Here is a 27,809-nt window from a genome sequence, read left to right on the forward strand (position 1 = left end):
GGAATCTTTATAAACGCTAGCACATTGTAGCAGTTGAGCGCCAGTAGCTTACTTTTGTGCTTCTAAATGGATACTGAGTGCAGATTGGCAAGGTGATTCGGTTATTGAGAAAACTGTACTCAATGAGTACTTTACCTCTCACATCGTGACCTCTTAAATGTACGATTATAATTTTTGGATTTTACTTAGAGTCAAATATCAGACTCCTGAGACTATTTTATAAACTGCCATGATACAGCAAAGTCCCATTTATTCAAAATGCAAACATACTGTGTGTCTTTGTGCTGTATGCTTGACTCTGCAAAGTAATTGACGGACTAGCTAATACCAGAGATTCAGGTACAAGACGTCCAGGACATCATCAGGTCAAAAACATAGCCCTGTCTCTTACAGCTTCTCCATTGGTCCTATACAGGAGGATTGGTGACCTAATGACAGTGACCCTGTGGCCCTCCGGAATTTTGAAGTGCCTTCTGAATCATAGATGAAAAATTTAACTTGAGACACTTTTTTCTATTTGTTCAGAATCTGTTATCCATTGAGTAGTTTGATGGAACTGAGGTAATCAGAAGACCCCAGCTGTTCTCTGGATAAGCCAGGCTTTGCTGTATCTGGCAGTCAGGAGAGAGGTAAGCCCACGGCGGAGGTCCCCTTCAAAGCTGAGCGTCCCCGTGCGAACCTGTGGTTCTTTGACTAGACCTGGGGCAGAGGCCTCCACCGCCGCCCGTGGTGTCAGCGCCCGTGCTTCCCTCCCCACCCCACCATCGGGTGAGCAGTCCCCGAGTGGCTGTGTTAGGGGTCTGGAGCTGCATCACCCTCACCCAGCATTGTGCCACACTGGAGCCTGGTCCTGGCACCGTCCTCAGGACTCCTGCCCGAGGGCCCACGGCAAGACAGACTTAGGCTGTGGGGAAGTCTCCCCGGCAGCCCCGAGAGCCATGTCATGACCTACAGAAGCCAGGCTCCTGAGTTGGAGGGAGGTCCCTCTTCCTCTGTGCCTTGACCCCTTGGGGGATACCTTTGGTCATCTCTTCTGTCCCTTTCTGTCTCTGAGTGGAATAGCCATCGCTCCCCTTGACTCTTTTCTCTGTTCACGTGTTTGCTCTCAATCTGCAGAGTTAATTTGTGAAAGGCATTTCATTGGGCATTTGAGGAAAATTTAATGCCCAAGCGCCTCACTGACATAGCACTCTCAGCTTACACCAGTAGTGTAGGAAACTGACCAATGAGCGACAGCTTACAGAGTAGAGGTAGTTCTCCTTGGGTATAACATACCCATTTTGCTCGTGGTTAGAATTTATAATTTTGCTAAAGATGTAATTTACTAAAATTTAAAATCATGTTCTCACAGTGAGTCAATTGTCTTGAGGATTAATCTGATTTATAAGTAATACTGATAGACATATTTTCTTACATCTGAGCTGAAATAAATGCATGTTTCTAGCATATGTAATATAAAAACTCCAGAGGATAAGTTTACATTTAACAAGATGTTGTTTTCTATTTTTGGATTTCTTATTATTTTCCCCTTTTTTCGGTGGTAGGGGTTTAGGGGGAAGCATAATATTTGTATAAAGAACTGTCACCCCAGAGTGACATTTATTTTCCAAGGTGACATTGAGCTCTCTGTTGGTTTCATATGGTGTTTGTGTGCTGTGTGCCTAGATTCAAGGCCTGCGGATTTGAGGAAAATCAAAGTTGTTTTTGTGGGTTTTTTTTTTTTTAATTTGGTTTTCATGTACATTCTTTTAAATGTCGATTATTTTGCTAAATTTGAGTAAAGTGAGACCCGTTGGATAGTACCCTGGACTCCTGATGGTGTCGCCGAGTTCTGGTTTGTTTCTTCACGATCTATGAGACCCTTCATTCAGAAGGGCGCCTAGCGAGACCCGCGGCTCTGCCTGAGCAGCTGTTGAAGCGCTTTAAGGAGGTTCACTGCTGCCGGCGCTGCTTAGCCAGACTTACCTACTGTACTTAACCTCAGGATCAGTGTCTGTGGCGCAGGAAGCCCTGGCCTCTCTACGTTTTTGAGTTGGAACCCTGATAATCCACCCGCGCAACTACAGGCAGAGAACATGGATCACTTCTTGTGTCTGATTCCTCTGATTTGGGATCAGCATGCTTGTAAGGCCACGTTGTTAGTCCTCACTTCCTTCTATAGTCTTGACATCTGACCACCAGCAGAAGCAAGGACCCCAGAGGTCAGAGCAGTGGCGAGAGCTGAAGCGGTTCGTGGGCGTCCGCGGGACGCCGGGGCCGCGCCGCGAGGCTTCCTCCCCCTGCCCCCCCGCTGCCCCATGCCTGCCACTGGGTGGCCTCGACCCTGGCCTCCCGGGCACCTGTCTGACTGCAGAGCCCCTTGTCCTGGCTCCCGTTGGCATCGGTGCAAGCGCAGCACCTCGTCAGAGCTCAGACGCGGCAGGTCCAGGCAGGTGTGTTCCACCCTATCTTTGACCCCAAGAGGTTGAGGAGGAGGCGCGACCCCCCAAGCTGTGCTTCCTCACAGCCGAGGGCACGCGCCCCACAGTCCGCTCTTCCACTTTACAGAGGGTGCCCTCGGGGTCCCTCGCGCCTGCGCAGAAGCACTTGACTGCGTGGCTGGCCAGGTCTCCTGCACCCCAGCTTCCTGACCTTTATGGGCCTTGACTGTCACTGCCCGGACTGTGCGGACTGTGCTCGGGTTCCCCGGTTGCCTGAAGGCCTGTAAGTGCGGGCCCTTCTGAGCCGCGCCCGCAGGCAGGAGGGGCGGGCCCTCCACGAGTGGGCGTGTCCTGCGAAAGGCTTCCGGTGTCTGTGCTCATGCCCGAGTGGTCTCCGGAGGGCCGGAGAGGATGTTTGCTGGAGCTGGGGCTGGACGGAGACCTGATGGGAGGGGCGTGCGGCGTGCGGTTGGCACACTTCATGCGCTCCCATTAGAAAAACCGGAAGGGAATGTTGAAATAGAACGTTGGCGTTAGGTCAGCAGGCAAATCAAAATTCCCACAGGTTGGTCACCCGGGCCCCCAGGTTTTCAGCCAGCATTCGGGGAGTCTGCAGAGGAAGGTGAGTGTGGTGGCATCACATTCATCTAAAGCGCGATGATTGGTTTTCCACAAAGTGGCAGGTTTGATCAAATTGACTGCTTTTCGTTAAAGGCGCTCAGACGCCGTAAGAAACAGCCTTGGGATGTCATAGGGAGGGGGCCAGTTGCTGTGCTGTATTCTGTTTGCTGCTTTATCTGGGGGCTGCACGGTGTCTGCATACAGCATGGAGGGGGAAAGGGCATCAGTACCAAACAATAACCTTTTTTCTACAACATCCAAAACTGGTATGAGGCTCTGTTATCTACAGATGGTGATTGGTTAAACTATTTTCATAGAACAATTCTGTTTTTATTCACTTTCTGGTAACTTCTGTAGGCCCTGGTTCAAGGACTTAGCATTGCGTCTCATGTACATCTTTTTCTTAAATGTTCTTTGCCATTTCTGGAATTGTCCTTGGTTTTTCCTTAGCTCATAGGTCATAGATGCAGAAATATTATAGTATTTAAGGCATCCGCATCAAGCATCAAATGGCTTTGCATCCAGAAAAACATTTAACAATAACTCAGTTTGAAGCACCAAGCATGTGTAACATGGCTCTATAAAATATAATAAACGCATAATATTGTTAAGCTTTTTAATGCCTGTGGTTCTTGTTTGTTCCTCAGTCTCTAAGCCACCTCTTTTCCTGAGTTTCATCACACAGTACAACTGGCCGTAAGCTCCCGCTTGGTCTGACAGCTGCCTCAGCTGCCCAGGGCAGATCCTTGTGGGTTTCCTTCTGGCACAGGAATGGGAATGCCTAGGATTCAATCTTTCTTGTGTTAAGAAATGCTTTCATAACATAACCTCAGCTCCAAGATGGACTAATGGGCCAGGAGGAGTTTAAATGAGAACCTCACCCACTTTTCTTTTCTTTTTTTTTTAAGAATTCAGAACCTTTAAGACCCAGAGCATGGTTTCAGGCCTTAGTAAACAGCAACATTATTATAATTTGTCGTTTTTCTTTTTTTGGGTTTTTTTTGGCCATGTGGCATGTGGGATCCTAGTTCCCAGACCAGGGATTGAACCTGTGCCCCCTGCAGTGGAAGCGTGGAGTCTTAACCACTGGACCGCCAGGGAAGTCCCTTCACCCACTTTTTAGAAAGCACAGCCAAATGAAATTCTCATGCACTTGGGTCCATGACCCTCACTCAGTGTTAGTTCTGGAAGCTTCTGTGCCAAAAAGAAAAGCTTACTAAAACTGGGATAGACTCTTTAACACTTGGTAAATATGTTGAGAGCTAGATAGGATTTAGGGGCTGGGGAATGAAATACTCCCCACCCTCACCCAGCTAGGCTCCTGTGACTGATGTACTGCAGATCGAGGTTTATTATTACCCCTTAATTCATGTGACTTTACCTCCTCTTTGTTAATGATGGAGGGGCTGCTGACAGAATGTGGCTGAGGGGGCACGTCCAGGCCCGCATGAGGCCCAGACTGCCGAGTGAAGGGCAAGGTCAGGCTGAGCCGGGGAGCAGCCGTGGTGAAAAACTGCGCGCGCGTCTTCAGATTTGAGATGGGAAGGACCTCGGATTGTTGAGGGCTTTGGCGTTGCTTTCTGTGGGCACCCCCAGATAACAGTGAGACCAACGTCCCTCCTTTGCACGTGCCCGTACCTCCACCCGGCGAAAATACCATTTGTTGAGAGCTGTGCCCAGGACCGTGCCTGGCATTGTGAACACCATTTCAGTTATTCCTCCAAACTGCCCTTGGAGGAATTCCACAGATCACCCCATGCCATGAATGAGGGGCACTGGTGAAGGTTCGGGCAGCCGCAAGTCAAAACCCAGGCTACCTGGCTCCCAGCGGCACTCTTTGCCCCAGAACCCTGAGTTCATGTCCAACCCCCTTTCAAAGAAGCCCTGGTGCCCGTCTGTGGCGGACGCCGTGGCCTCTGGGCTCCCAGCTCGGCAGCCTCTCTGGCTCTTAGAAGAGAGCATCTCCTGGTCTTGGATCTCTGGCTCTCCGGGCACTCCCACTGCCAGCAGTTTTTCAGCTCCTAGATCTGGCCCCAGCTGCTCCTCTCCGGCCTGCCATCACTGCCGTGCCAGGCTCCAGCGTGGGAGTTGTCACCGCACCAGAACCTCCAGTGACTCCCTGCTTGTACCCGGTAAAACCTTAAGCCCCAGCCCCGACCTACTTTTCCAGCCTCTCGCCTCCCTCTTGCAGTTTCTCATTTCCAAAGCTTCCCTGTCCTTGAATTGCCAGGTTTATTCATTCAGCTGAGCACCAATGATGTGTCACGCCCTGTTTCAGGTGCTGATGGAACCGCACTAGGATTACATCTAGTAGAGGAGACGGCAGGAGATGATAAAAGATAAGTATGGGGAGTGCTGTGAAAGAAAAGAGAGGAAGGGGCTGGGGAGGGAGGGCAGCCTCAGGGCAGGAGGCCTCCCGAGGAAGGGTGTGCCTGCCTGGCCGGAAACGACCTGGTCCAAGCCGCCTCTCTTCCATCGCCTTCTGCAACGTGTTGCTTATGTACCGGATCCCCCGAGTGTCCCCGGAGCTGGTGGCCAGAGCCCCTCTCCAGCTCTGCCCACCACTCCCCCGCACCCCAGGCTCTGCCGTGGCGAGTTCAGGCTCTGGTCCCAGGTCCCACGCTGACTCACGCCTCCGGCTTCGGAGCAGCCCGGCCGTGGAGGGGGGGGGGGGGGCGCTGGGCTCTGGCCACCCCCGCGGGTGGGGCGGGGGTCGCGTCCGGGCTGGTGGGGACAGGTGCGCACGTGCGCGGCGTCGAGGTGCCAGGACCCCGAAAGCCAGCTCCCCTGGAGACGCCTGGCCGTTTCGGGAGCCCGAGCGCCGTGGGGAGCTTAGGGGCCCTCCGCCTCGGCACCCCACGGCCCCCCGTGCCCGCCGCGGACACCCTGCCGGGGGTGAGGGGGCTCACTCACCCTCCAGCGCCCCCTCAGTGCAGCCTGCAGCTGAGCCCCGGGCCTGCAGGTGGACCCCAACCCAGGGCAGGGGGAGGGGACACGGTGGTTGGAAAGGCCTTGGCATTCAACCAACACGAAGGGCACATGACCTTGGGCCTGTTGACCTTGGGCCTCGGGAGCTTCGTCTTCCTCGACGGAAGATGGGAGGCCTGCTCCACCGTGAGGAGGGGCGGCAGGGGGACCAGGGGCCAGCCTCGGAGAGTCCAGGAGGGGGAGGCACCTGCCCACCAGGGACCAAAGGGAGGAGGGGAGTGGGCGCTGGGCTGGCCCCAGAAGAGGCCGGGAGGGCGGGGGGGGGGGGCGTCGGGGGGGTCACCTGAGCAAGGCCTGGGGCTGGGAGGGCTCCTGGCACACGCCCAGACCAGGGAGAGGGTGGTGCCTGCCCGTGGAGGGTGGGGCAGGGGGAGCAGCGGCCCCAGGAGGCCTGGGCACCTTGGCTGAAGTCAGGACCTGTATCGGGAGGGTGGGAGACGCTGAGGCTTCAGTGAGGGGGGCGTGGGAGCCCCCCAGGCCAGCGCTGCTTTGTCTCCCTCACCCTCCTTCCGTGGGCCAGGGGGCTGGGCTCCTCATCGTCCCTTTCCCCCCCCGACTCTGACACCCGCTCTGCTGCAGTCACCCCATTCTAGTGCCAGGTCACCTGCTCCCCACCACCCCTGGTGACCTCAGCATCTGTCCTAGGATGGTCCACCCCCGTCTGGCCTGTCTGTTCCTTGGCTTCTTCCTCCTGATGACCCCGCCCCTGAATGCCACTGCCATGGCTGCCCCCAAATTGCCTTGTCTTCACTGACACCCACCCCCTCCAGTCTGTCCCTGGGCGTCCTGCTCTCTGCCACTCCTGCCTCTCAGCCTGCAGGCTGCCAGCAGATCACCTGTCGCCATTCGGCCACTCAACCCCATGTCCCGGCTTCACTCTCTCCTGCGTCCTGGCCTTCCCTCCCTCTGCATAGGCTCAGCTCCCAGCAGCCTTAGCTAGTGTGCCCTGGTCACAGTGGACGCTGCCTCCCCCAGGGAGCCCGGGTGGGTGCCATGAGGTCAGGGTCTGGGCACCAACGCAGCAAGGGAGTTGAGACCAAGGCTCACACAGAGTGGGTGCTGGCCTGTCCCGGGCTCCTCTGCTACTTGAACTGCCACTCCAACCGCAGAACTTGACGAGTCGGCCACCAGGAGTCGGTGGGGCGGGTAGGGTGGGAGCCCAGGCCGATCCTGGCTCTTGTGAAGCTCCCGCCGGTGGGTGGAGGACGGCCGGTCGCCGTGAGGGCTGTGGGCCCATAGGACCTGCGGCTCTGGCCTTGTGACCCTGGACAGGGCCCCCCCCTCCACTGGTGTCCTCTGTTGGGCTCTTGGGAGCATTAAAGGGGGGGGGGTGTGTACAAAGGGCTGATCCGTTGTTCCTGCAGTCACAAGAACCCGCCCCCTATGGGGGAGCCATGAAGGCCCCGGCTCTGTGTGGGGCGAGGGGCTTTTGACCAGGAGAAATGATTAAATAAGTGAAGGCGGGCCAGGTCGGGCCAGTGAGGACAATGTCAGGAGGAGGGGCATGCTTTGTCCACTCCCTGTGCCTGGGGCCCAAAGGGATAAAAAAGGAAAAGGAGAGAGGCGTGAGGGGGCACGGGGAGGAGGATGCACTTCCCCACAGCCGGCCTCCCGTGCTGCAGAAATCGGGGAAGACGGTTTGGTGGGTTGACTTGGGGTTTCCCTCAAACTGCATGGGGGCTTCACCTGTCTCCCTTCATTCCCCAGTGGCCACGCCCACCTGCCGCTGGCACCCTCCCTTCCCAGCCTGGAACTGCCCTTTGGCTCAGATGCCCCCACCCAGGCTTGCCTCCTCTTGCCCAGTGTAGCCCACTCACCTCACAGCCTCCTAGGGGGTCTTTAAGGCATGACCCAGATCACCCCCCACCCCGGGCAAAACCTGCCAGCTCCTTACCGGGTTGTGATGCATTTGGCTACAAACGACAGAGAAACCAAGGAAGAGTGTGTGACTGGCCTTCCCCAGGCCAGGCTGGTTCGGTGGCCCACCAAGGCCACGGGGCCGGCTCTATCCCCACTGCACCTGCAGGCATCCTGTCCCCATTTCATCAGTAAAAGGGGGCAGGGTCAGAGGGCAAGGGATGTGTCACAGCCGCATGTGTCCCTTTCACAAAGCTTTCTCAGAAGCCCCAGCCACAGCTTTCATCTCACTGGCAGGATCTGGGACCCATGGCCACCTCTAGCTGCAAGGGAGTCTGGAAAGGTGGTTTTTTTCTGGACACACTGAAGCACAGAACAAACTGGGATTCTAGGCACGTGGGCGCGTCTGCCACGCCGCCCTTCCTTCCCGTCCGCCCTTCCTTCCCGTCCACCCTCCCAGGCCTTGGCTAAATCTGCCCCCTCAGCTCCAGCCCCTGTCCCTCTGCGGCCTGGTCAGCTGTTGCCCCTCTTCCAAGACTGTTCAGCTGTCTCTGCCTAGTTACCGTCCCAAGCGTAGCTGAAAGAATAGAGTAAGGAACGGTCACCCGATGAAAGGCCAGGCAACTGTTAACAAAAACATGGCCAATTGGAACACACTGATAAGGAAAGATGTCTGTTGTGGGTTGAATTGAGTCCCCTGAACAGACATGTTGAGGTCCTCACCCCAGGTGCCTGTGAATGTGACCTTATTTGGAAACGGTCTTTGCAGGTGTTATTAGTTAGGTCATCCAGGAGTTAGGTGGGCCCTTAAGCCAACGCCTGGTGTCCTTATAAAAAGAGAAGACAGGGAATTCCCTGGCCGTCCAGTGGTTAGGATGCCCGCTTTCACTGCCGGGGGCCCGCATTCAATCCCTGGTTGGGGAACTAAGATCCTGCAAGCCGCGCGGTTCTGGGGTGGGGCTGGGGAGAGAAGACGGAAACCCACAGGGGAAAAGGGCACATGAAGATGGAGGCAGACACTGGAGCAATGTGCTTACAAGCCAAGGATTGCTGGCCACCAGGTGCTGGAAGAGGCCAGGAAAGATTCTCCCTCAGAACCTCCAGAAGGAAGCAACACTGCTGACACCTGAATTTCACACTTCTGGCCTCCAGAACTTAAGAGAATAAATGTCTGTTGTTTTAGCCACACAATCTGTGGGCCGTTGTTATGGCAGCCCTGGGAAACTGCTACAATCTCCAAGGTAATTGTCAACTGAAGAAAGCAAAGAACAGAACGGTCAGTACCTGGGCCGTGCTTTGCGGGAGCGTGGATGTTCCCGCGTGCCGGGACTCGCCTGGGACGTGCCGGGAGGTCCTCCAGGAGCCGGGAGGGGTGCACGGCTGGGAGGAGGCGGGGACCCGGTTTTTCTCTTCGCAGCATAGCCTGGGTTCCGTTTGCATTTTTTACTTTGTACCATGTTAATATAGTATTCATTGCAAATAAAACAAGTAAAAATTCAAATCAGGGAGAAAATAAAATGTCAAAAAATCCATACAAACCCTACACCTCTCCCAACCCCTCCTCCCGAGTTTTTGGTAACGTTTAGCCATCGCAGCATGGGCGGGAGTGGGGGACCCTGGGCTTTAGCAATTGCCTGGTTTCTTTCAGAGGAAAGAGAAGTGAGAGAGAGGCCAGAGGAACCTCGCTGGGGAAGGAGCTGCTGCCTGGGACCTGGGGGTCAGGGGGAACACCCCTGGGTTAACAGAGCCTGTGACGTGTCTGAGGACACCCTGCCCGGGGTCACCAGCCGGCCCCTTCCCGCCCTCCTGTCCCTGGAAGCTGCAGACAAGCCTGACATCACAGGCTGATGCTGGGGATTCAACAGGGTGTGAAGGCACAGGAGAGCTGACCCCCTCCTGGAGCGGAAGCTGGGCCCTCTCTCCTGCCCTCCTCTGCAGGCGGGCGGGGGCTTCTGGCTCAGCAGTTGGAAGGAGAGTCCAGGCTGGTAGCTGTGGAGACTCAGCGTGTCCAGGATTGACTGCAGGAGGCTGGGCAGAAGTGGGGGTGGGCAGACATGAAGACACTCCTTTGGCAAGCAAGGCTTCCTCCAGGAAGCCCTCTAGGACCACTTAGGTTGGGCTAGGTCTAACCTCAGAGGGACAGGTCCATTCGCCCTTCAGAGCTCCACTCAGACCTCCCCTCCTCCGGGAGGCCGAGTCTGGCCTCAGCTAGTGTCCCCTGAGCCTGCCCACCTCAGTACTTCCAGAGAGCTCCTAGCACACGTCGCCTGCCCTGCCCAGCTGGAGGATGGGCGGGGACCAGGCTTCCCATCACCGGGTCACAAGAGACACGGAGAAGCGCTTGCCTCCTGGCTGAGACCGTGCTCAGCATGTTTGTGAGCTTTACTCCCTTAATCCTCACGCCTCCATTAGCCCCATTTTGTAGATGAGGAAACCGAGGGTCTGGAGGTACCCCGTAGCTGGCCCAGGTCATGCAGACCACCACCATGCTCGCTCCTCTGACTCCAGTGTCGGGGTGGGACTGAGACCTCTTCCTCTATGATACACAAAGCCCCATCGTCTTAAAAAAACACAGAACACTTTATTCCCTTGGCGGTTTCTGTACAACAATGATGCCACGTGTACAAGGTGGGAGTCCTGTCCTTCCTTGAGCACAGCCTGCCTCCTGGGAGAGCTGATCACTTTGCCCAAGAGGCTGAGCGCCACTCGGGGCAAAGGAGGCCACAGTCACCTCCAGCTTGTGCAAAAGAATCCTCCTCCCCGCCCATTCTCACGGCCATGATGTACCAGATGCGCCCGGCTGCCCTGAGCTCACACCACAGCCCTGCTTCTAGTGACAGCCCCGGGAGCGCGGGCTCAGATGCCCTTCGGCCTGGAGGGGCCCAAACTGGCGGTACCTGTGCCCACTTACAGGCCCTGCGAGGATTCACAGGGACACGAAGCATTGAGATTGCCTGGGAAAGACACCATTTCCACCAACCCTGGTGTTGGTTCCTGGCCGTTGGTAGTGGGCCAGAGCCCCAGACATCCGCTGACCCACGTCCCCATTTTACAGATGGGCAGCCTGAAGCCCAGAGGGTGCAAAGACTTCTCCTTGCCATGGCTGTATTTAACTGTTGAGATCTCCCCTCCCACTGACCTGTGCCCGCTCCCCCACCCCAGCCCCTAGGCCAATATGGAGCTTCCAGAAGGTCTCATGGCTTCTTAGTGGTCCCCCAGATTACCCTGCAGTGGGAGCGTCAGGAGTAGGGATATTCCCAGCCTTGCAGAGGATTCAGTTCTATGACACCAGGGGCCCCTGAGCTGCCTCTCTGTCCCTAACACAGACTGGACAGGTGAAGAAGTGTCCCGAGAGCTCTGCCAGGTGGAGGATTTGCAGCGTTAGCGAGTTGCTGGCAAGCTCACGGGTGGGTCATCAGAGACCCCATGGCGGTGTGGCTGGGATCCCAGGAAAGGGCTGGCGTGTTGGCTGGGTTTCTGGAAGACTCCAAGTAACAGTGCCAGGCTGGGCGCCGCAGGGGCATCATCTCTGAGCTTCCGGACTGTACAACGCGGGTATGAGGATCCCCATTTCACAGAGGAGAAAACCAAGGATGTCAAATTTGTGGCCAGGGTCACCCAGCTGAGGCGTGGAATTCAACCCAGGTCTGATGGAGTCCACAGCCCACGGGGTCTGGGCGTCCGGTGCAGGGTGGTCGGTGCCGGGGGCCCAATTTATGTCTAGGCTGCGTTTTGGAAAAGCGGCCCCGGGAGAGCTCGGGCCCTCGGGTGCCGGGGGCCCGGGCGTCACAGGCTGGAGGGCTGGGCCAAGGCGGGCCCCGCCGGGGCGGCGGGCACGGCGTCGCCCTCGGGCCGGGCCTCCTCGCCGCGCGCGTAGCTGAGCACCACGGTGACGGTGGCGAAGGTGGCGGCGTTGACGGGGAAGGCGCGCAGCAGCGTGGAGGCCAGCCCGCGCGTGAAGACGCGCCAGCCCTCGGCGCGGTAGCTCTGGCGCACGCAGTCGAGGATGCCCCGGTAGCGTGGGGCGCCCCGCAGCCCGTCCGCCTGCAGCCGCGACTTCACCACGTCCAAGGGGTAGGTGGAGAGCCAGGACGCGATGCCCGACGTGCCGCCCGCCAGCAACAGCTTGGGCACCAGCAGGCGGTCGCCCGGCTCGCAGCCCAGCGCGCGCGTCAGCACGTCGTAGGTGAGGAAGTAGACGCCGAAGCTGGGGATCTCGCGCAGCAGCGTGGACACCATGCCCCGGTTGACGCCGCGCAGGCCCTCCCGCCGATAGACCTGCGCCAGGCAGTCCACGGGGCCGCGGTACGTACGGGCCGGCCCCGCCTCCTGCAGCTGCAGACGCGTCTTGGCCAGCTCCATGGGGCAGCAGATGACGCACTGGATGGCGCCTGCCGCCGCGCCCGCCAGGAACTGGTTCAGCGGCGAGTCCCGGCCCAGGGCCCGGAGGGTGTTGCCCTGCACGCCGAACACCAGCGCGTTGATGAAGGTGAGCCCCAGGAGGGGCGAGCCCAGGCCGCGGTACAGGCCCAGCACCTGCGGGGCGCACCGAGACGCATCAGGGGCGCTCCCGCTTGGAGTCCGGGGTTGCCCAAGCCCACCTCTCCAGGGACCCTCCATGCAGCTGGCGGCTGCCCCGGCCCACCCTAGCGGTACACGAGGATCAAGCAGCATTTTAGTAGAACCGAAGCCCTCAATCTGAGAGGCCTGGGCACTTGCACCCTGCCATTCGCAAAGCCTGGATTTGCCCAACAGTTGCCCCGAAGCCTCTTTTTCCAGCTCTGTGGTCTGGGGACGGCAGCATCCCAGAGGCTGGTTCCCTGCCACACCCCCACGGGCCCCAGGCCACTCACGCTTTCCTGCTTGATGATGGCCTGGAAGCAGTGCAAGGTCCCTCGGTACTGGGGCTTCTCCATGCTCTGGACCTGGAGCCGCACCTGGAAGGAGGGGGCCAGTGAAAGGCGGGCTAGTGGAGCCAGATCACGCAGCTCCCCGGGGCCAGCACTCAGGACACCCGGGGAGGCTCTCTCCAGGAGGCCCAAGGCCAGACCCAGAAAGCAGGGAGCCAAGGAGCTTTCTGTGGCTTTAGGAGTTCCAGGGTGGGGCAGGGCTGGGTGTCTGTGCCTCTTTAGGGAAGGCTATCAGTGGGCAGTCACGGAGACAGCCAGCTGCAGAGGAGCAGGGGTCCTCAAGACCCCTGCTTCACCATCTCTGCACCATGTACTGACAGTGGGGCATGAGACATCTCTCGAGACCTCCCCACCCTCCCGGTAGCAAATCGTGGCCGATGCCAAAGGGGCTCAAGATCTAACATCCCACCACACACTCCCTTCATCAGGGGCTGGCAGCGCGCAATGGGCACTAAAAGTGAGGAGCCTCGGGCCTCGTGGGCCTTCCGCTTGGTTTCTGCCAGTGTCCCCCGGTGAGGGCAGTGGTCATGAGTTAGTAAAGCGGTGACAGGAGAGCAGCTGACAGCCTCCTTGGGAACCGTGTCAGCAACTCTGGGGCCTGGGGGATCAGGCTGCGCTGCCCTTGGAGCCCAGCGGGCCAGAACCTCACTGTGAAAGCGTTCTTTGTCGACCGAGAGCTTCTCTCTGTCCTTGATACGCGGGCCCCCCCAGTGCGGAGCAGGAGCGCATTTCCTGAACTCCGAATCCGTGTCACGCGGGGCGGGGTGAGCTAGGTTAGGTCCCGTTCCGGGAGGTGGTCTCCGGCGCTGACTCAGAGATTATCACCATTACAGGCATAATCACTGGCCGAAGTGGGTTTGGTCACTCCCATTTCAAAGGTGGGAAGACTGAGGCTCAGAGATGTTTTGCAACTCGGTCAAGGCTGTCCACTCCAGGGACATGAGTGGCTGTGTTGGTCGGGGCCAGGGTGGGGTAGGGGTGCTGGCGAATGCACTTACAGGAAATGTTTTGTAAGGAAAAAAAGAATACCATCTCGGCACACGAGGACCTCAACCAACAGCTGGCAGCCACTGCTCTGAGAGGCAGCTGACCACCGAGGGCACCCTGCGACGTTCACCCCAGCACCCCTCCCTGCCCTGGCTGCCAGCTCAGAGGAGAAAAGCACAACCACTCGATGCACTTGGAGAACATATTAACACCACGAGCTCTGTCCCAGGTTGTTTCTGGGATGGGAGGCTCTTCATTTTCCCTTCAGTGTTCTGGGGTCTCTGGGGGACTGTCTCTTCCTCCTGTGGTCCCCCGACACTGGCACCAAGAGGGCTGTGTCAGCAGACATGATGTGAAACGGAGCTGTTCCCTCCGTGGGTTGGACTTTCAGACACCCCGGTGGAGTCTTTTAAGTCTTGACAGGATCTCATTTGAGGACTGACGGGCCCACCCCAGGAAAAGTGGTCATTCGCACACAAGACCCGGAGGCTCCCAGCTCCCCGACAGGGCTGGGAAGACCCCACATGAAGACTCCCTGATCCAGAGGGGCCTGATTTTTCTCAGCCAGCCCCCAGGGCTCCCACCCCAGGATCTGGGCTGGGCCCAAGCTCACCTCACACCCTCCCTGTCCCTAGCTGGGGAGGGAACTCTGGGGGATGGGGGGTGGGGAGGGGCGTGGTGGGGTGGGGTCCAGGCCCAGGGTCTGATTGGGGGGGGCGAGGGGGGACGACAGAGAAGAGAAGCGTTGGGTTCACCTGGTCTGTACTTACTAGCGCTCTCCGGGGTGAGGCTTACGCTCATCTACAACAAAGTTACATTTTGCTATGGATGGAGACAGCCCCTAGCTCAGAAAGTAAAGGCGGTTAAAGCAACACAAAATTTCAACATCACATCCAGGCAGGGACCCCCGAGGCCAGCCCCCAGCCTCCCCACCCCCTCCCCTGCCCGGGCCGGCTGTTCCCTGGTGAAAGAGGGCTCGGACATGGTGTCCCTGGTCAGTGTCACATCCAGTGACACAGGACAGAAAATGGCCTTCCCACAGAAACATGTGTGAAGGCGGTGTGTCTGCGGACAGCGGCTGCAGTTCTGGGTGCAACAGAGGAAAACCAAACTTTGGACTCAGATTTCAGATCCAAAGACCTGGAGGAACAAACTGCCAATGTCGCGGCCATAAGACAGCATGGATGGACATGGAACACGGGTGTCCCTGCACGCGTTCCGGAGCCCAGGTCCAAGTTCATGAGGTTCAAGAAGAGGTAAAACAGACCACGGATGAGAAGTTAGGATGGTGGCCGCCTGGAAAAGGGGAGGGCAAAGGTGTTAGGAGAGGAGGGGGGCTTCGGGGGGACCGGCCTCGTTTCTTCTCCCAGGTGTGTGCTTCACGGTGATTCATAGATTCGTACACGGAGCGCGTGTGCACATTTCTCCGTGTGTGACACTTCAATTAAAACCACCACCGCAGAGCTATGAAGTAAATCCCACCTTTGCCAGAAGCAAGCAATATATATGGGCCTGTGTACATGTCTGTTTTTTGGCAGAAATCATTAACAAGGTTTGGGGGAAAGGTTACATAAAGGACTGTTGTTTTTTGTTTTTGTTTTCTTTTTAGTTTATATATCTCTGTTATGGTGAACATTTTTTTGACCTACATTACTTTTGTAATAGAAAGCCAACCAAAAAAATGTGTATGTAGCCAATGATTAAAAGACATTAAAAAAAAAAATCACATTTCCCAATTTTCTTTGACTGAGAATGCTTAACTTTTATAATGGAAAACAGTCAGTAAAAAAAAAAAAAAGGCCATTGGTGATATAGCATTAAATCAAACCAAATGAGTGTCTCTAGAATCAGCACAATTTAATAGTATCTGAGCCCATGGATGGGACAAGAGTGTCAGTGGTGATTGCTGGGGGTGGGTTTTCTCCCCCTTCAGAATAAAAAGCTTGGCTTTTTTTTTTTTTAGAAGGAAACAATGTAAATATTTTAATAAAAACAATCCCACAGCATTTACTGTCATCTGGTAATAACATAAAGGTGAGCAAAACAATATGAATAAATGCTTCAGAACTACACTTCTAACAAAGGACACCTCATTGATCATTTCTAGTTGGAGACACTTTCGAGCACAGTAATGTTATCTCCTTTTAGCGTGATCCGACTCAGTTGTTTTCCTGACTTTGTTTTAGAATGAATCTCTTCTGCATCATCTAATACGAGGTTCATATACTCATCAACACCGATGATACAGCCCTCTATCCGCATATTCACTTGCTCGTAAGGTCACACCTGAATCCGAGATCTATTTTGCAAGCATCTGAAGATGAGATCGATGGGCTGTACCATCACCTTCTGCACCTTCTGGCCCTGGCCCTGGTACACCACGGTGGAAGCTCACAAAGACCACACTATCCCGCACACCAAAAGCTTGGCTTTTTAAAGACAGCTTTGCCCAGATGTGATGCTGCTGGGCCACGGTGGCAAAAACACAGTTCCAAATGGATCTCCTCAAAGCCCACCCTCGGGCCTCCCTGGTGGCGCAGTGGTTGAGAATCTGCCTGCCAATGCAGGGGACACGGGTTCGAGCCCTGGTCTGGGAAGATCCCACATGCCGCGGAGCAACTGGGCCCGTGAGCCACAACTACTGAGCCTGCGCGTCTGGAGCCTGTGCTCCGCAACGAGAGGCCGCGATAGAGGCCCGCGTACCGCGATGAAGAGTGGCCCCTGCTTGCCGCAACTAGAGAAAGCCCTCGCACAGAAACAAAGACCCAACACAGCCAAAAATAAATATAAAAAAAATAAATTAAAAAAAAAAAAAAGACCTAAAGAAGAAATACATGGCAAATATCTTAAAAAAAAAAAAAAAAAAGCCCACCCTCCAGGTGCCAGGTAAGGTGGGGGGAGAGGGGTGTCCCGGGGGCAGGAACCCAGTGGGGCAGAGGTTCCTGTGCTCAAATTACTGCCGGGGGTGCTGGTCATGGCTCAGAAGATCCGAGGGAGCTAGAGACGCCAGAGCAAAGTGCCCCCCAGCCTGGCGGGCCTGACTGAGGGGCCGGGGGCGGGGAGCTGCAGAAGGCCTGGCCAGGCCTGGCTGAGTCCTAGCTCAAAGAGGCCTCTGCAAAGCTGGGCTGAAGAAGTGAATTGGAGACACTTCCTGGCTGGATGCAGCTCTGAGAGGCATTCATGACACATGAACACGCGACAGAAACACAGCATGACGTGGACCCCGCCTGGCTGTCCTGGGCTGCTCTGGCCCGTGGGCAGGCTCCCCCAGCGCCTCACTCTCCACAGGCCCGTATGGGGGCTCAGGGGCTGCTGAGTGGCCAGAAAGCCTGGCCTTTCCAACTCCTCTCCAAATTCGCTCAGAGTGGCTTGGAAGGAATTCCACACCCTTCGGAACCAGCATTTCATCCAGCACAAAGTACCCTGCTGAGCACCGGGCCCAAAGGCCTCAGTCACCTTGCCGACCCCTCACTGTGCAGGTCAGAACAGCTGGCCCGGAGGTAAAGTGACTGGCCCACAGTCCCATGGCAGATCAGCTGGCAGGGGGCCCGGAGCTGCACAAGGCCCAGGGACAGACATTTTTTTTTTTGGGGGCGGGGGGGTACTTCTCTGAGTGGCTTGCGGGATCTGAGTTCCCCGACCTGGGATCGAACCTGGGCCCTCAGCAGTGAAAGCGGGGAGTCCTAACCACTGGACCACCAGGGAATTCCCGGGACAGACCTTTTTAAAGTCAGAGCCAGTGCATAAGGCAGGGCCCTCACGCCTGTGCTGGAGAAAATCCCTGCCCTAGTTCACAAGACCTGTTCTCAGCCCAGGAACACCTGGGTTCCTGAAAAAAGAGGAGACAGGGAGTCCTCTCAAACCCACCTAGGGATGACGTCCTTGCCTGCGCTCTGCCCTCGCCCCCCCGGGAAGAGACGCCAGGTTCAGTGTTCACAGCGGGACACCAGGTCTGGCCTAGTGCCTGCTGCTGGCAGCTCACCGGGCTCCCAGGGGAAGCCGGCAAGGAAGGGTCCTGACTTGGCTACAGCTGAAGGACCAAGAAACCCCAGAAACGGGGGAAATCTTATTTGGGAATTTCCAACTGGGTATGCAGACTTCCTTGGTTTCCGCTGAGGCGTCGGAGAACCTGGGGCCCGACGGCGTGCCAAGGTGCGGGCTCGCGGAGGGGGAACTGGGCGCCGGCCCCGGGGCCATGCTCTGGAGCCACCAGCACCCTACAGGTGCACACCAGCCCTCGGGAAACGACTGCTCAGTTTCTCAGCCCTGATCACCACCGCTCTGTGAAGATCACGGTCACGGGAAACGCTGACAAGGTGTGATTTTTCTGTATTTCTGTATTTTCTCTCTGAACTTTCTTTTTCAGGAAGCTGTCTGGAGGAGTTCTGCGTAAAGACAGGGTGGGTGTCCCTTGCTCTGGGTGGGAGGAAACCTGTCCTTCGGGCCCTCGGTCCCAGCTGGCCAAGCCCCAGGATGGACCTCCAAGTTCAGCCCCAGCTGGGACACTGTAGGGACAAACCTGGGAGGAAAGGCCAACTCGGCCCAGTGGACAAGCTGCCTCTCACCTGGGCAGCAGGGAGAAGAACCCTGATTCTACCTTCATTCTAGAACCTGTGGGAGGACCTTGGAAGGGCTCCTGAGGTGGTGCCCGGAAAGGGGGGTCCAGCCACCAGGACGCTGCAGGCCTCCCTCCAATGTCTGCACCTCCACGAGGGCCTGAGAATAAAACCTCGACGAGAGACTCACCTTGACTGTGTCAAAGGGGTGTCCCACCAGCACACCTGCCACACCTGGAGGGAGAAAGGAGGACGTGTGACCCAGGTGCCTCGGAAACCGCAGCGTGGGGCACGGTTCTGGCAAGGACGTGCCTGGCACATCCCGGGAGCCCCTTAATCCTCCGCGTGAGGGTAAGTGAGGGTGACCGCCCCAAGGTCAGGCCAGGACCTGTCCAGCTCAAAGCTGGCGACTCTCCCTCCGCCCTGCTGCTCACTGCAGGTGACAAAAGAAGTTCCCCCTTGGGAGGCTGCACGTGCCATTTCTAAGATGCTCACGTCACTCCAAATACCTGGCACGGTTCGGGTCTCCAGGGGCTCTGGACTTGGGGCCGGCCCCTCGCCCAGATGTGAATTTTCCCTCTGCCATTTACCAGCTGATCGAGCTCACAAAGAACTCGGTGTCTGGGCATCACTCTCCTCGCCTGTACAGGTGTGAGGACCAACCTCCCCAGGGCCGCCCCTGGCCCCCGAAGTGCTGACCCAGGACCTGAGGCGTTCATGCTTGGTTATGTAGCAGTCCAGGACCTGTCCGAATCCAGCCCCCCTCAGAGGACAAAGGCTCCCCCTCCAAATGGCCCACAAGCACCTGTGAGAGTCCTGCGTGCTGTGTGGGTTACAAACATCCCTGTGAATCGGGCAGTCTTGTTACTCTGCTTCATGGAAGAAGTGAGGCTCAGTGAGGTCGGGTAACTGCTGCACTGACTCCCATGCTTTCTTCCCTAGAATTTCATGTGTGTACATCTTACAGTTCTTCTTTTTTGGGGGCTATATTTAAATGTATAATTAAATATAGCAATTAAAGAGGCTAACATTTGTTGAGTAACAAACAGTAACGTTTCTACCTTCTGGTTACCGTTCTTAGTTTTGTCCGTGTACCAACTCTCTTTCTTATATATGTAAAGAAAGGACCATTAGCCCGTTTTACAGATGAAGAAACTGAGGCATAGAAAAGTAATATGTCCATGCCACACAGCTAGGTAAGTGGTGGAGCCGAGATCTGGACCCAAACCTTCTGGCCCTGGAGCCGCCCTCCTTAATCACTCAGGCCTCCCTGTCAGAGCTGGTTACCATGTTCGTGGATGCCCAGAAGTCAACGGGAGTTATTACGCTTCTTCATAAATTGTATTATTAAAAAAATTTATTTATTTATTACTATTATTATTATTACTTTTTGGCCGCACCGCACAGCATGTGGGATCTTAGTTCCCCGACCAGGGATCGAACCCGTGCTCCCTGCACCGGAAGCATGGAGTCTTAACCACTGGACTGCCAAGGAATTCCCCCATAAATTGTATTTTTAATCCTTGTATAATGTCCTCATCTTGTTTAATGCTTCGGACCTTAAAATCCACTTTGTTTGATGCTAGCTTTGCCAATCCTGCTTTGTTTTTGGTCAGGTGTGTCTGGTATAGTTTTGTCCAGTTCCTAATTTTCAACCTTGTCTTACTGCTTTGTTTTAGTTGTTCCACAAACAATTTACAGCTGGGTTTTGGTTTCTACTCCGGCCTGCAGCAGTCTCAGATTTTGCCAAGACAAGGGATCTGACATGATTCCGTCTTACTTTACGGGCATGATCTATGTACTTCCTTTCCTTTCCACATTTTTCCTGGTTCAGGCAAACTACTATTTATCCCCTTTCTGCTTGTTAATTTGTAAGTTCACCTAAGAGTTACTTCTGCTTTTGAACACTCATAACCCTTATGTAGAAACAGGGTAAGAACCGTCCCCGCCATGGGGTGAGAGTAGGAGGCTCTCTCTGCCCTCTACTGCCCCACCCTACCCCCAAGAGGGTTCCCACCCTGCCAGCTTCCACTGATCTTCCCCTACAAACCCCACGAGACTCGGGGCTATTCCTTCTCTTCACCTCTCCCGCCATCTCGGGGTCTCTACTGCGATCGTTGGAGCCTTTCTTGACTATGGCCCTCAGTTGTAACACACGGGAGACATGCCCTCTGAACTCCTGCTCATCTGCAAAATCTGTTTCTTTAACGCCATTAGGGAAAACAGTCCTGTGCTCTGGTGAGGATTCCGGGCCCAGGCCATTAAGGGCGGCAATGTCCCAGAATCTTCTGGTTTCCAGTGCTGCAGATGAGAAATCTGTTGTCAGCGTGTCTGTTCTCCTTTGTCAATAATTTATTTATTCTATGAAGAAGCCACTGAGATTTTATCTGTAGATTTCGGGAATGTCACCAGGAGATACCAAGGGTGTGTCTTTTTTCTTTAAAAGAACCCAGCCTAGAACTCCCCCAGCGCAGACTAGCCTTTTCCTGATCAGAGAAAATTTCCACTATTATGTATTCATCATACTCATCATCTCCAGACCTTTTTCTCCCTCTGAGACCCCTAACATTCACAGGTGGGTGAAAAGACACCCCAAACCTGTCTTTCCCCTCGAGACTTCCACCTCTGTGTTTCTGGTCTTCGAGACACACTTTGTTTTTATCACTTGAGATCTACCTTCTTTTTCATTTCATGTTTTGAATTTTCTGAATTTGAAAATCCTAGTTCTAGAACCTCCTTTCGTGGGCTGTAACTGGATCTCCTCGGGCTCTGGAAACCTAACACCGCCTGAGGTGTGTTGCCTGGCCTTCCTTCTCTCTCCAGCCATGCCCCCTGCAGCCAGGCCCAGCTGGGGCGGGGGTCCCCTTCCTGTGGGTGGATGCCCCCGCCTCTGGTCCCAGACTTGCCCAGGTGCCAGCAACAGCCTTCATCAGCCTCTGGGGTGGGAGAGGCGCCCCTCATCCCACCAAGGGCTCCAAGAGCAGGCAGCTACATTCCCATTTTCTCCCTTGATTTGAGTGCCCTCAGGCGAGGGGCTGGCCCCCTTTACCCCAAACATCTCCATCCACAGAAACAAGAGTCGGCTATGGGCCTGCCTCCATCAGGGCCTCCAGTCCCCCAAATCCTTATACTTTTAACCTCCCAGTCACCCTGAGAGCCAGGAAGCCTGAGGGCCATCTCCCTGAGAGGGGCCTACAATCACAGCAGCCAAAGTGGACCGTGTATCCCAACTCCAAAGCCGGTGCCCACTGCCTTACATGAGCTGGCCTTTTAGGGGCAACCCCCATCCCATGACCCTCAAGGGCAGGAGGCGGGGCCACTGTCCTGGAGGCGCCTGGCAGAAGAAGTGGTGGGAAGGGACACCAGGATGACTGACCTGTCCCCCATATGCAGGGTCCCACTGCCTATGGTTGAATTTCTCTCCTCCCATCCATGCCTGCGGCAAGGGGACCCCCATTCAGAACCCAAGGTCAGACCAGGAACTGACCTGTGGTGGAAGAGTGCAGGTGGGCATTGGGACCCTTCCACCCCGGGAGACCTCGGGGAAGCTGTCAATCAAGGTCCCACCCGCACCTCTTGGAAGGCGAGGTTGAACACATGGCCCACACCCAGCCAATCAGAGGTGATGTACTGTCCTTCCTCCGGGGAATCTGAATCAAGAGCCACACCAGCTTCGGAAAGGCAGCCTTCATCTGCCCTGAGCCTGCAGGCCTTGAGGAGCTCAAACCCCAAGGAACCAGGCAACCTCTGGGGGCCAGGCCCCAAGGTAGGGGCGCCACCTGCGCAAGGTTCCTGGACGGCCCCTCTGCTCTGGCCAGGCCGTGCCAGGGGCCCGGAAGGCAGGCCTGGGACACAATCAGGTCACTGTCCTGTGGGCCAGCCCCTAGCGCCCGTGAGGCTGGGGGAAGGGAAGAGCATGGCAGCCTCTCTCCACTTCTGAGGGCCTAGGTTTCTCCTGGGTCAAATATACCAGGAGAGGGTCTCTTCTACCCTCTCCCGTCTCCGCTCACACAGTGCGGGAGTAGGTGGGCACCACCAGCCCCAGGCTTCCAGCTGGATCCAGGTAGGGCAGTCGGTTCGGGGGCCGTGGAGTACCTACAGCTCTCCAGGGTGCTGGACCCTGGCCTTGCCCCAACCCTGGGGCCTGGACAGGATCTCTCCCAGGTGGGCTTGGTGAGGATGGGCAGAAGGCATTCCAGGCAGGGTCCTGGGTGAGCAAGAGCCCAGAGGGACTTAACAAGTGTGTCTGGGGGGATGGTCCTGGCCTTAGGATGAGTGTTCCCACCCCAATCCCCGTGGATCCCAGGACGCTTGCGTGAATACAGAAGGAATCCTGCCCCTCTGGGGAAAGAACCCACACTCCGCCCAGCGGAAAGGGGCTGGAAAGCGGTGTTGGCCCTGGGACTGAGCTACCATTGGGGGTGGGTAGAGAAGGGTCTGGGGCCCAGGAGGAGCCGGCGGCCTGGTGGCAGGACACTAGGGGAGGTCCCTCGAGGGGGATGGGAAGAGCAGAGAGTGGAATGGGGATGGGGGGAATTGAGAGCTGGGTCCACAGAGGCCAACCCCTCCTGTCTCCTCTGGCACCCTGGGCTTGCGAGAAATGCTCCCCAAATTACTGAAAGCTCTGGGGCCTGGAGGCCTGATTGGGTAACCGTCTGGGACACTTCCTGGGCACACCCCCTTCTCCACCAGCCTCCTCTCATGCAGGACAGGAAGCTAGCACCGCACCGGTTTAAATGCTAGACGCTCCTCTTCCTCCAGGGTGCCCACGGCTGGCAGGTAGCTGAGAGCTTTATTAAAGCCAACAGGGGCAGGTGCTGGAGAAGAGAAGCACCTGATGTCAGAGACTGGATGGGGCCTGGGGACACCCAGCCAGCCCTCTCCCCGTGAGGCAGAGCCCTGCCACTTCTGTCCACTCTGCTGAATTCCTGAGGGCTAAACCTGGCTCCCAGTGAATACCTGTTGAATAAATTAACTCTACAAGTAAAAGCAGAGAAACTAAAGGCCAAAGAGGCAAGTGCAGAGCCCGACGCCCAACGGTCAGGCCACAGCAGAGCCCGTACGGCACACTGACTCAGGTCCTCCCGGGGACACAGGACCCCAGCGCCGCGCCCCGGCTTCGGTGACGGTGCCCCACGCCGGTGACACGCACGCGTGAGACCAAGGCCTAGCTCGCGCGGCGTGTCAGGCCCACTCTGCCAGCCGGGTGGAGTCTCACCCCCAGCAGAACCACGTAGGAAGGGGGCGGGGCGCCAAAGCGTGACTCGGTGCCTGGGGTCGTGCCGGCGCCTTTTAGGCCATCTCCCTAGGGCGTCGTCCAGTGGCCCCGGCCCCACCCAGACGGCTACGGGAGAGGGGGTGGAGCCAGCTTCAAACTTTTTGGGTCGAGGGAGGGGACCCTGCTCCAGGTGGGCGCGGGCTGGGGGAGGTGGAGAGGGAAATGGGCTCGGGGCCTCGCCGTCCGCTGGCCTCGGGCGAGGAGGGCGGTGGGGCATCCTTCTGGCGGTCCCCTGGCAGCCACGGTACTGTCCCGGAGCGCCAGACCTCTCGTCCGAACGTGCCCTGAAGGACTTAAAAGACACCTGCCCTCGCGGACAGCGCGCTAGGCGCCCTCCCGGCTTGTCGTCAATTCACGCCCACGAGAATCCCGTGAGACAAGAGCACTGCTAACCCATTTTACAGACAAGGAATCCCCAGCCCCAGGGTAAGCCACTGAGCCGAGAGCTCGCAGGTGCGCTGGCCTCCCAGCCCGGACGCCTCGCCCCGGCGGCCCGGCGTTCCCGGCCCCCGCACGCGCCCGGGCAGGACCCGCCCGCCTCCTTACCCCCAGCGCATCCAGCCAGAAAGTCGAGCGCCATTGCCGGGTCCTCGGTGAGGCCGCCCTTCCTCCTTGTCCTCTTTCTCTGGCCCCTCGCCGGGCTGGTCGCCGTCGAGGGCTCCCCCTGCCCTGCTTGGCCGGGACTCGGCCTGGCCGCCGCCTCCTGGCACGGAGCACCACGCAGACTGAGGTCTGGCGGCGGCGGCGGCGGCTCAGCGCGCGACTCCTTGCCGGGCGCACGCCCTTGCTGTCGTCCGCGCACCGCCCGTGGTCCCTCACCTCGGGCGGCGTGTCCGGCCCCTCGGACCTGCCGGCCGGGCTCGGGCGGGGCGCAGAGCTCAGCCAACGGGCGGGCGTGGCGCGGACAACACCCCGGGCCCTGCGCGCCGCCGCCGCGCTTCATTGGCTGGGCGGACCTGGGGCGGGCGGGGCGGGGCGGGAGGCACGTAACACGCCGGCAGGCGGGCGGGCGGGGGAGGTGCGGAGGCGCTGCAGACAAAGAATGTGCTTCGTGCGCCCGCCCGCGCCGCTCCGGGCGGGGGAGGAAGCCGGGTGTGTGCTGCTGCGGGAAGGTGGGGCCCGGCCCGGCCGGGGAGCCAACGGCCTGCGCGTCCCGGGAGCTTCCCGGCGTGCGCGATGCGGGTCAGCGGGGCGGGGGGTGGCGTGCGCTCGCTCCGGACTGGGCCTGGGATCCTGGGGCCTGGGTTTAGATCCCGACTCCGCCGCCCAGCCTCAGGGTCCTCGCCTGTATAATGGGGACACGCCGCGGGAACGAACGTGGAAGCGCCAGGACCTTCCAACGCCTGCAGGCTCGGACACTAATTGTCACACTCCTCGAGCGGCGAAACACCCCTTCGGGGAGTGTTCGCCCCTCCCGTCTGTGCGCCCCCCTGGCGGTGGGCCTGGGGCTTCCGGCCGCCTGGCTCCCTTCGGGAGGGGCGAGGGGCGTGGTCAGGCCCTCGCGGGCCCGCACCTGAGCGCGAACTGCGGGAGCCGCGGAAGGTTGTGAGGCGGGGGAGGTTCCTGGACTGGTCCGAGAGCCGCGAGGCGGGAGAGGCCAGATCGCGGCGCGTCCATATCGGCGGCCAGGCGCTGTGTGGCCGGAGAGGACGGTCCTCGAGCCGCGGCTCTGGGAGGCCTGCGGGCCTGGAGAGCCAGGCGGAGGGGAGGGAGGGTGCGAAGGCGAAGTGGGAGGGCGCTGGGCTCCGGTCTACGCGGGTGGCTGGGCGGCGGGGGGTCGGGGGGGTTAAGTTGGAGCCGAATCCGACGCCGCTCCCGGCCCCTCCCCCCCCAGTCCCCGAGATTGGCAGTGGCAAGGGACCCCCTCCCTGCTCCCTGGGGAGGGTCCGGGTCAGAGACTTGCCCCTGCCCTCCTTCCCCAGCGCCTCATGAAGTCCTGATTGGCCGGTTGGGACTGGGTTTGGCTGGACGCTTTCTCCCTCACAATGGGAGTCAGATGACACCTTCAGGCCTTCAGGCCTGCGCCCAACTTCCTTCTTCGTGCTCCTGTGGTCAGGACCACACCTTGCGGTGTGGCAGATCACACAGTTCTTTTATTTGCATTTTACTGTTTCTGAAATCGACACGGGGGTTACCATGGATATGTATCTCATGGACAGGTTTTAAAGATTATATATACTTGGTACTAGGGGGTATATGTCAGGAGTATGTACAATAAGTAGTGAGCCCTGGTGATACAGAGGCCGCTAGGAATCCAACGATTATGTGCGGTTTCCTTTTATTCTTCTTAGAATCTAAATAGAACATTCCGTAAGCAGAGACCCAAACCCAGGTCTGCTGACTCCTAGTCCAGTGCTTGTGATGGCTGGTGGGCCCTGAGCTAGGGGTCTGGAGGCCTGGGTTTGAATATCGCCAGCCTCTGACCCAGCTCAGGCCTCAACAAGGCCCATGAGCCAGAAAAGCATGTGGGCCCCAGGAGCAGCCCAGACTCAAAACAGGGGCAGGAGTTGGCTGGAGGCCTCTGAGGCCATGGCGATTAAACTGGACAACCTACATCCAGATGACTCACCTCTAGGAACAGGGGGTCCCTGGGTGACTGAGGCCTCAGGAGGTAAAGCACAAATGCCTGCAGCATCCGTCCCTGTTTTTGGAGGTTTGAGAGGAGAGTCAAGTGCCTTAACAGGGCAGTAAGTCAGAAAATTATTATGGACCAATTAATAAGGAGACAAAAAGGACCCGCTTTGTTTTGTTTTTAAGAGAACACAAGTGCCTTTAAGTTAATGTCATGCCTGGGGCAGGTGGCATGAGCCCTGACTCCTTGGGGGGGGTGGTCCTTGGGAAGGGGTCCAGCAGCCTGGTGCACAGTAGGCACTCAATATTTGAGCTTCAGAAAGCTCCTTGGAGGGAAGCCCTGTTTGGGCCGACCCTATGGGGATCCAGGTGGGAGAGCTGGTAGCTGTAGAGTGGGATCCTGCAGGCCAGGAAGGAGGTGTGAGGTGTGAGGCCTCTAGCTGTGCATCCTGCAGGGAGGGCTTGGAAGTGGGGCTGGACTGGGGGGGGAGCCAGTGTTCAGGCTGAGGCTTGTTGGGTTTGGGGACAAAGGTCCAGTATGTGGTGAGCAGTAGAGGGGTGGGCTCTGGGGCAGGTTTGCCCACAGTGGCCTGTTAGAGAGGCCTAGGCTGCGGGTGCTGGGCGGTGACCTCCAACAGGGAGCACCCCAAGGGCAAGTCCGGGGTCTGTCCCGTTCGTCCCAGGGTGTGCTTGAAACAGCATTTTCAAGGTGGTGAGGAAGGGGTAAAAGCAAGCACTGCGAGGGGCTGGGGTCACTCGGGTGTGCTGCTGGCTTACTAAACACTAAGACCACATTGCTCCTGAAAGCCGTCTCTCCCTGAGAATCATGCATGTCCCTGCTGCCTGGGAATCACTCCCTCGGGTGGTGCTCTGGGCCGGGAGCGGGGACAGGGCAGACCCTCCTCCCTGACCTCCCGGGCCTTCCACGGCAGCTGGGGAGAGACCCAGAAGCGAAGAAGTCATGGCCAAGTAAATGAGTACGTACTGACAGGCCTGCATTATTGCATCAGCCACTGGGGTCCATGTCTGTTCTTCTTCATTTCCTGAGGATAAAATTACAGCAGAGAATGTGCTTTTTCAAACTTCTCACGTTCCACGGGGCCCCAGGACCTTTCCCCCTCCCAGGGGAGGCCACCTGGCCAGGCAGACCCCAGCCTTTAAGGGGTGGGAGGGGCCCAAGGCCAGAGCAGTAGGAGGACAGCTAGGAGGGGAGAAGTGCCACAGGGGACCAGGGATCAAGCCAGGTCACTGAAAGTGCATGGTAGAGTTTTTATTTTGCACAGCTTTTATAATTTCTTACACAAGACAGGTTGGGTTTGGAAAATTTAGAAACACCAGCAGTTAAAAAAAAAAAAGGGTTGTAAATGTTCTCACCCTGGAATCTGATGAATTCAGTGACGGGAGGCTATTTGGACCCCGGGTGGGGTGGGGAGCAAGGCTGGAACTCAAGGTGTCACAGGGTGAGTGGAGTGAGGGTGGGCCGAGGCACCTGCTGTATAGACCTTCTGGGGTGTTAGGCCGTGCCGGAGGGTGCGCAGGGCGAGGCTGGGGGCCAGGGTAGGCGTGGTTCTAGGATGGAAGCCACCGGAACAGGTTCCAAAGCTCCTGGGCAAAGACTGGT

At 57.5% G+C, this 27,809-nt stretch overlaps 1 protein-coding gene and 1 pseudogene across 3 annotated transcripts; both read right to left on the bottom strand.

The window, feature by feature from the left end:
• Nucleotides 1-11,585: 11,585 nt before the first annotated feature.
• Nucleotides 11,586-24,551, bottom strand: SLC25A29 (solute carrier family 25 member 29). Of its 3 annotated transcripts, none has more exons than XM_061181254.1 (4): nucleotides 24,164-24,551; nucleotides 18,530-18,573; nucleotides 12,740-12,823; nucleotides 11,586-12,422 (listed from the first exon to the last, which is right to left on the bottom strand). In XM_061181254.1, the coding sequence occupies exons 1-4, from the start codon at nucleotides 24,195-24,197 to the stop codon at nucleotides 11,673-11,675; spliced, it is 912 nt and encodes a 303-aa protein (XP_061037237.1). In that variant the 5' UTR covers nucleotides 24,198-24,551; the 3' UTR covers nucleotides 11,586-11,672. The 3 variants fall into 3 exon arrangements, with proteins under 3 accessions (XP_061037237.1, XP_061037238.1, XP_061037239.1); XM_061181255.1 differs by lacking the exons at nucleotides 18,530-18,573; nucleotides 24,164-24,551 and adding exons at nucleotides 14,554-14,624; nucleotides 14,924-15,515; XM_061181256.1 differs by lacking the exons at nucleotides 18,530-18,573; nucleotides 24,164-24,551 and adding exons at nucleotides 14,554-14,584; nucleotides 14,924-14,980.
• Nucleotides 15,567-18,521, bottom strand: LOC133084514 (small nuclear ribonucleoprotein E-like; annotated as a pseudogene).
• Nucleotides 24,552-27,809: the final 3,258 nt, after the last annotated feature.

This window comes from Eubalaena glacialis, chromosome 2, assembly GCF_028564815.1.
Source record: "Eubalaena glacialis isolate mEubGla1 chromosome 2, mEubGla1.1.hap2.+ XY, whole genome shotgun sequence".
NCBI classification, from domain to species: domain Eukaryota; kingdom Metazoa; phylum Chordata; class Mammalia; order Artiodactyla; family Balaenidae; genus Eubalaena; species Eubalaena glacialis.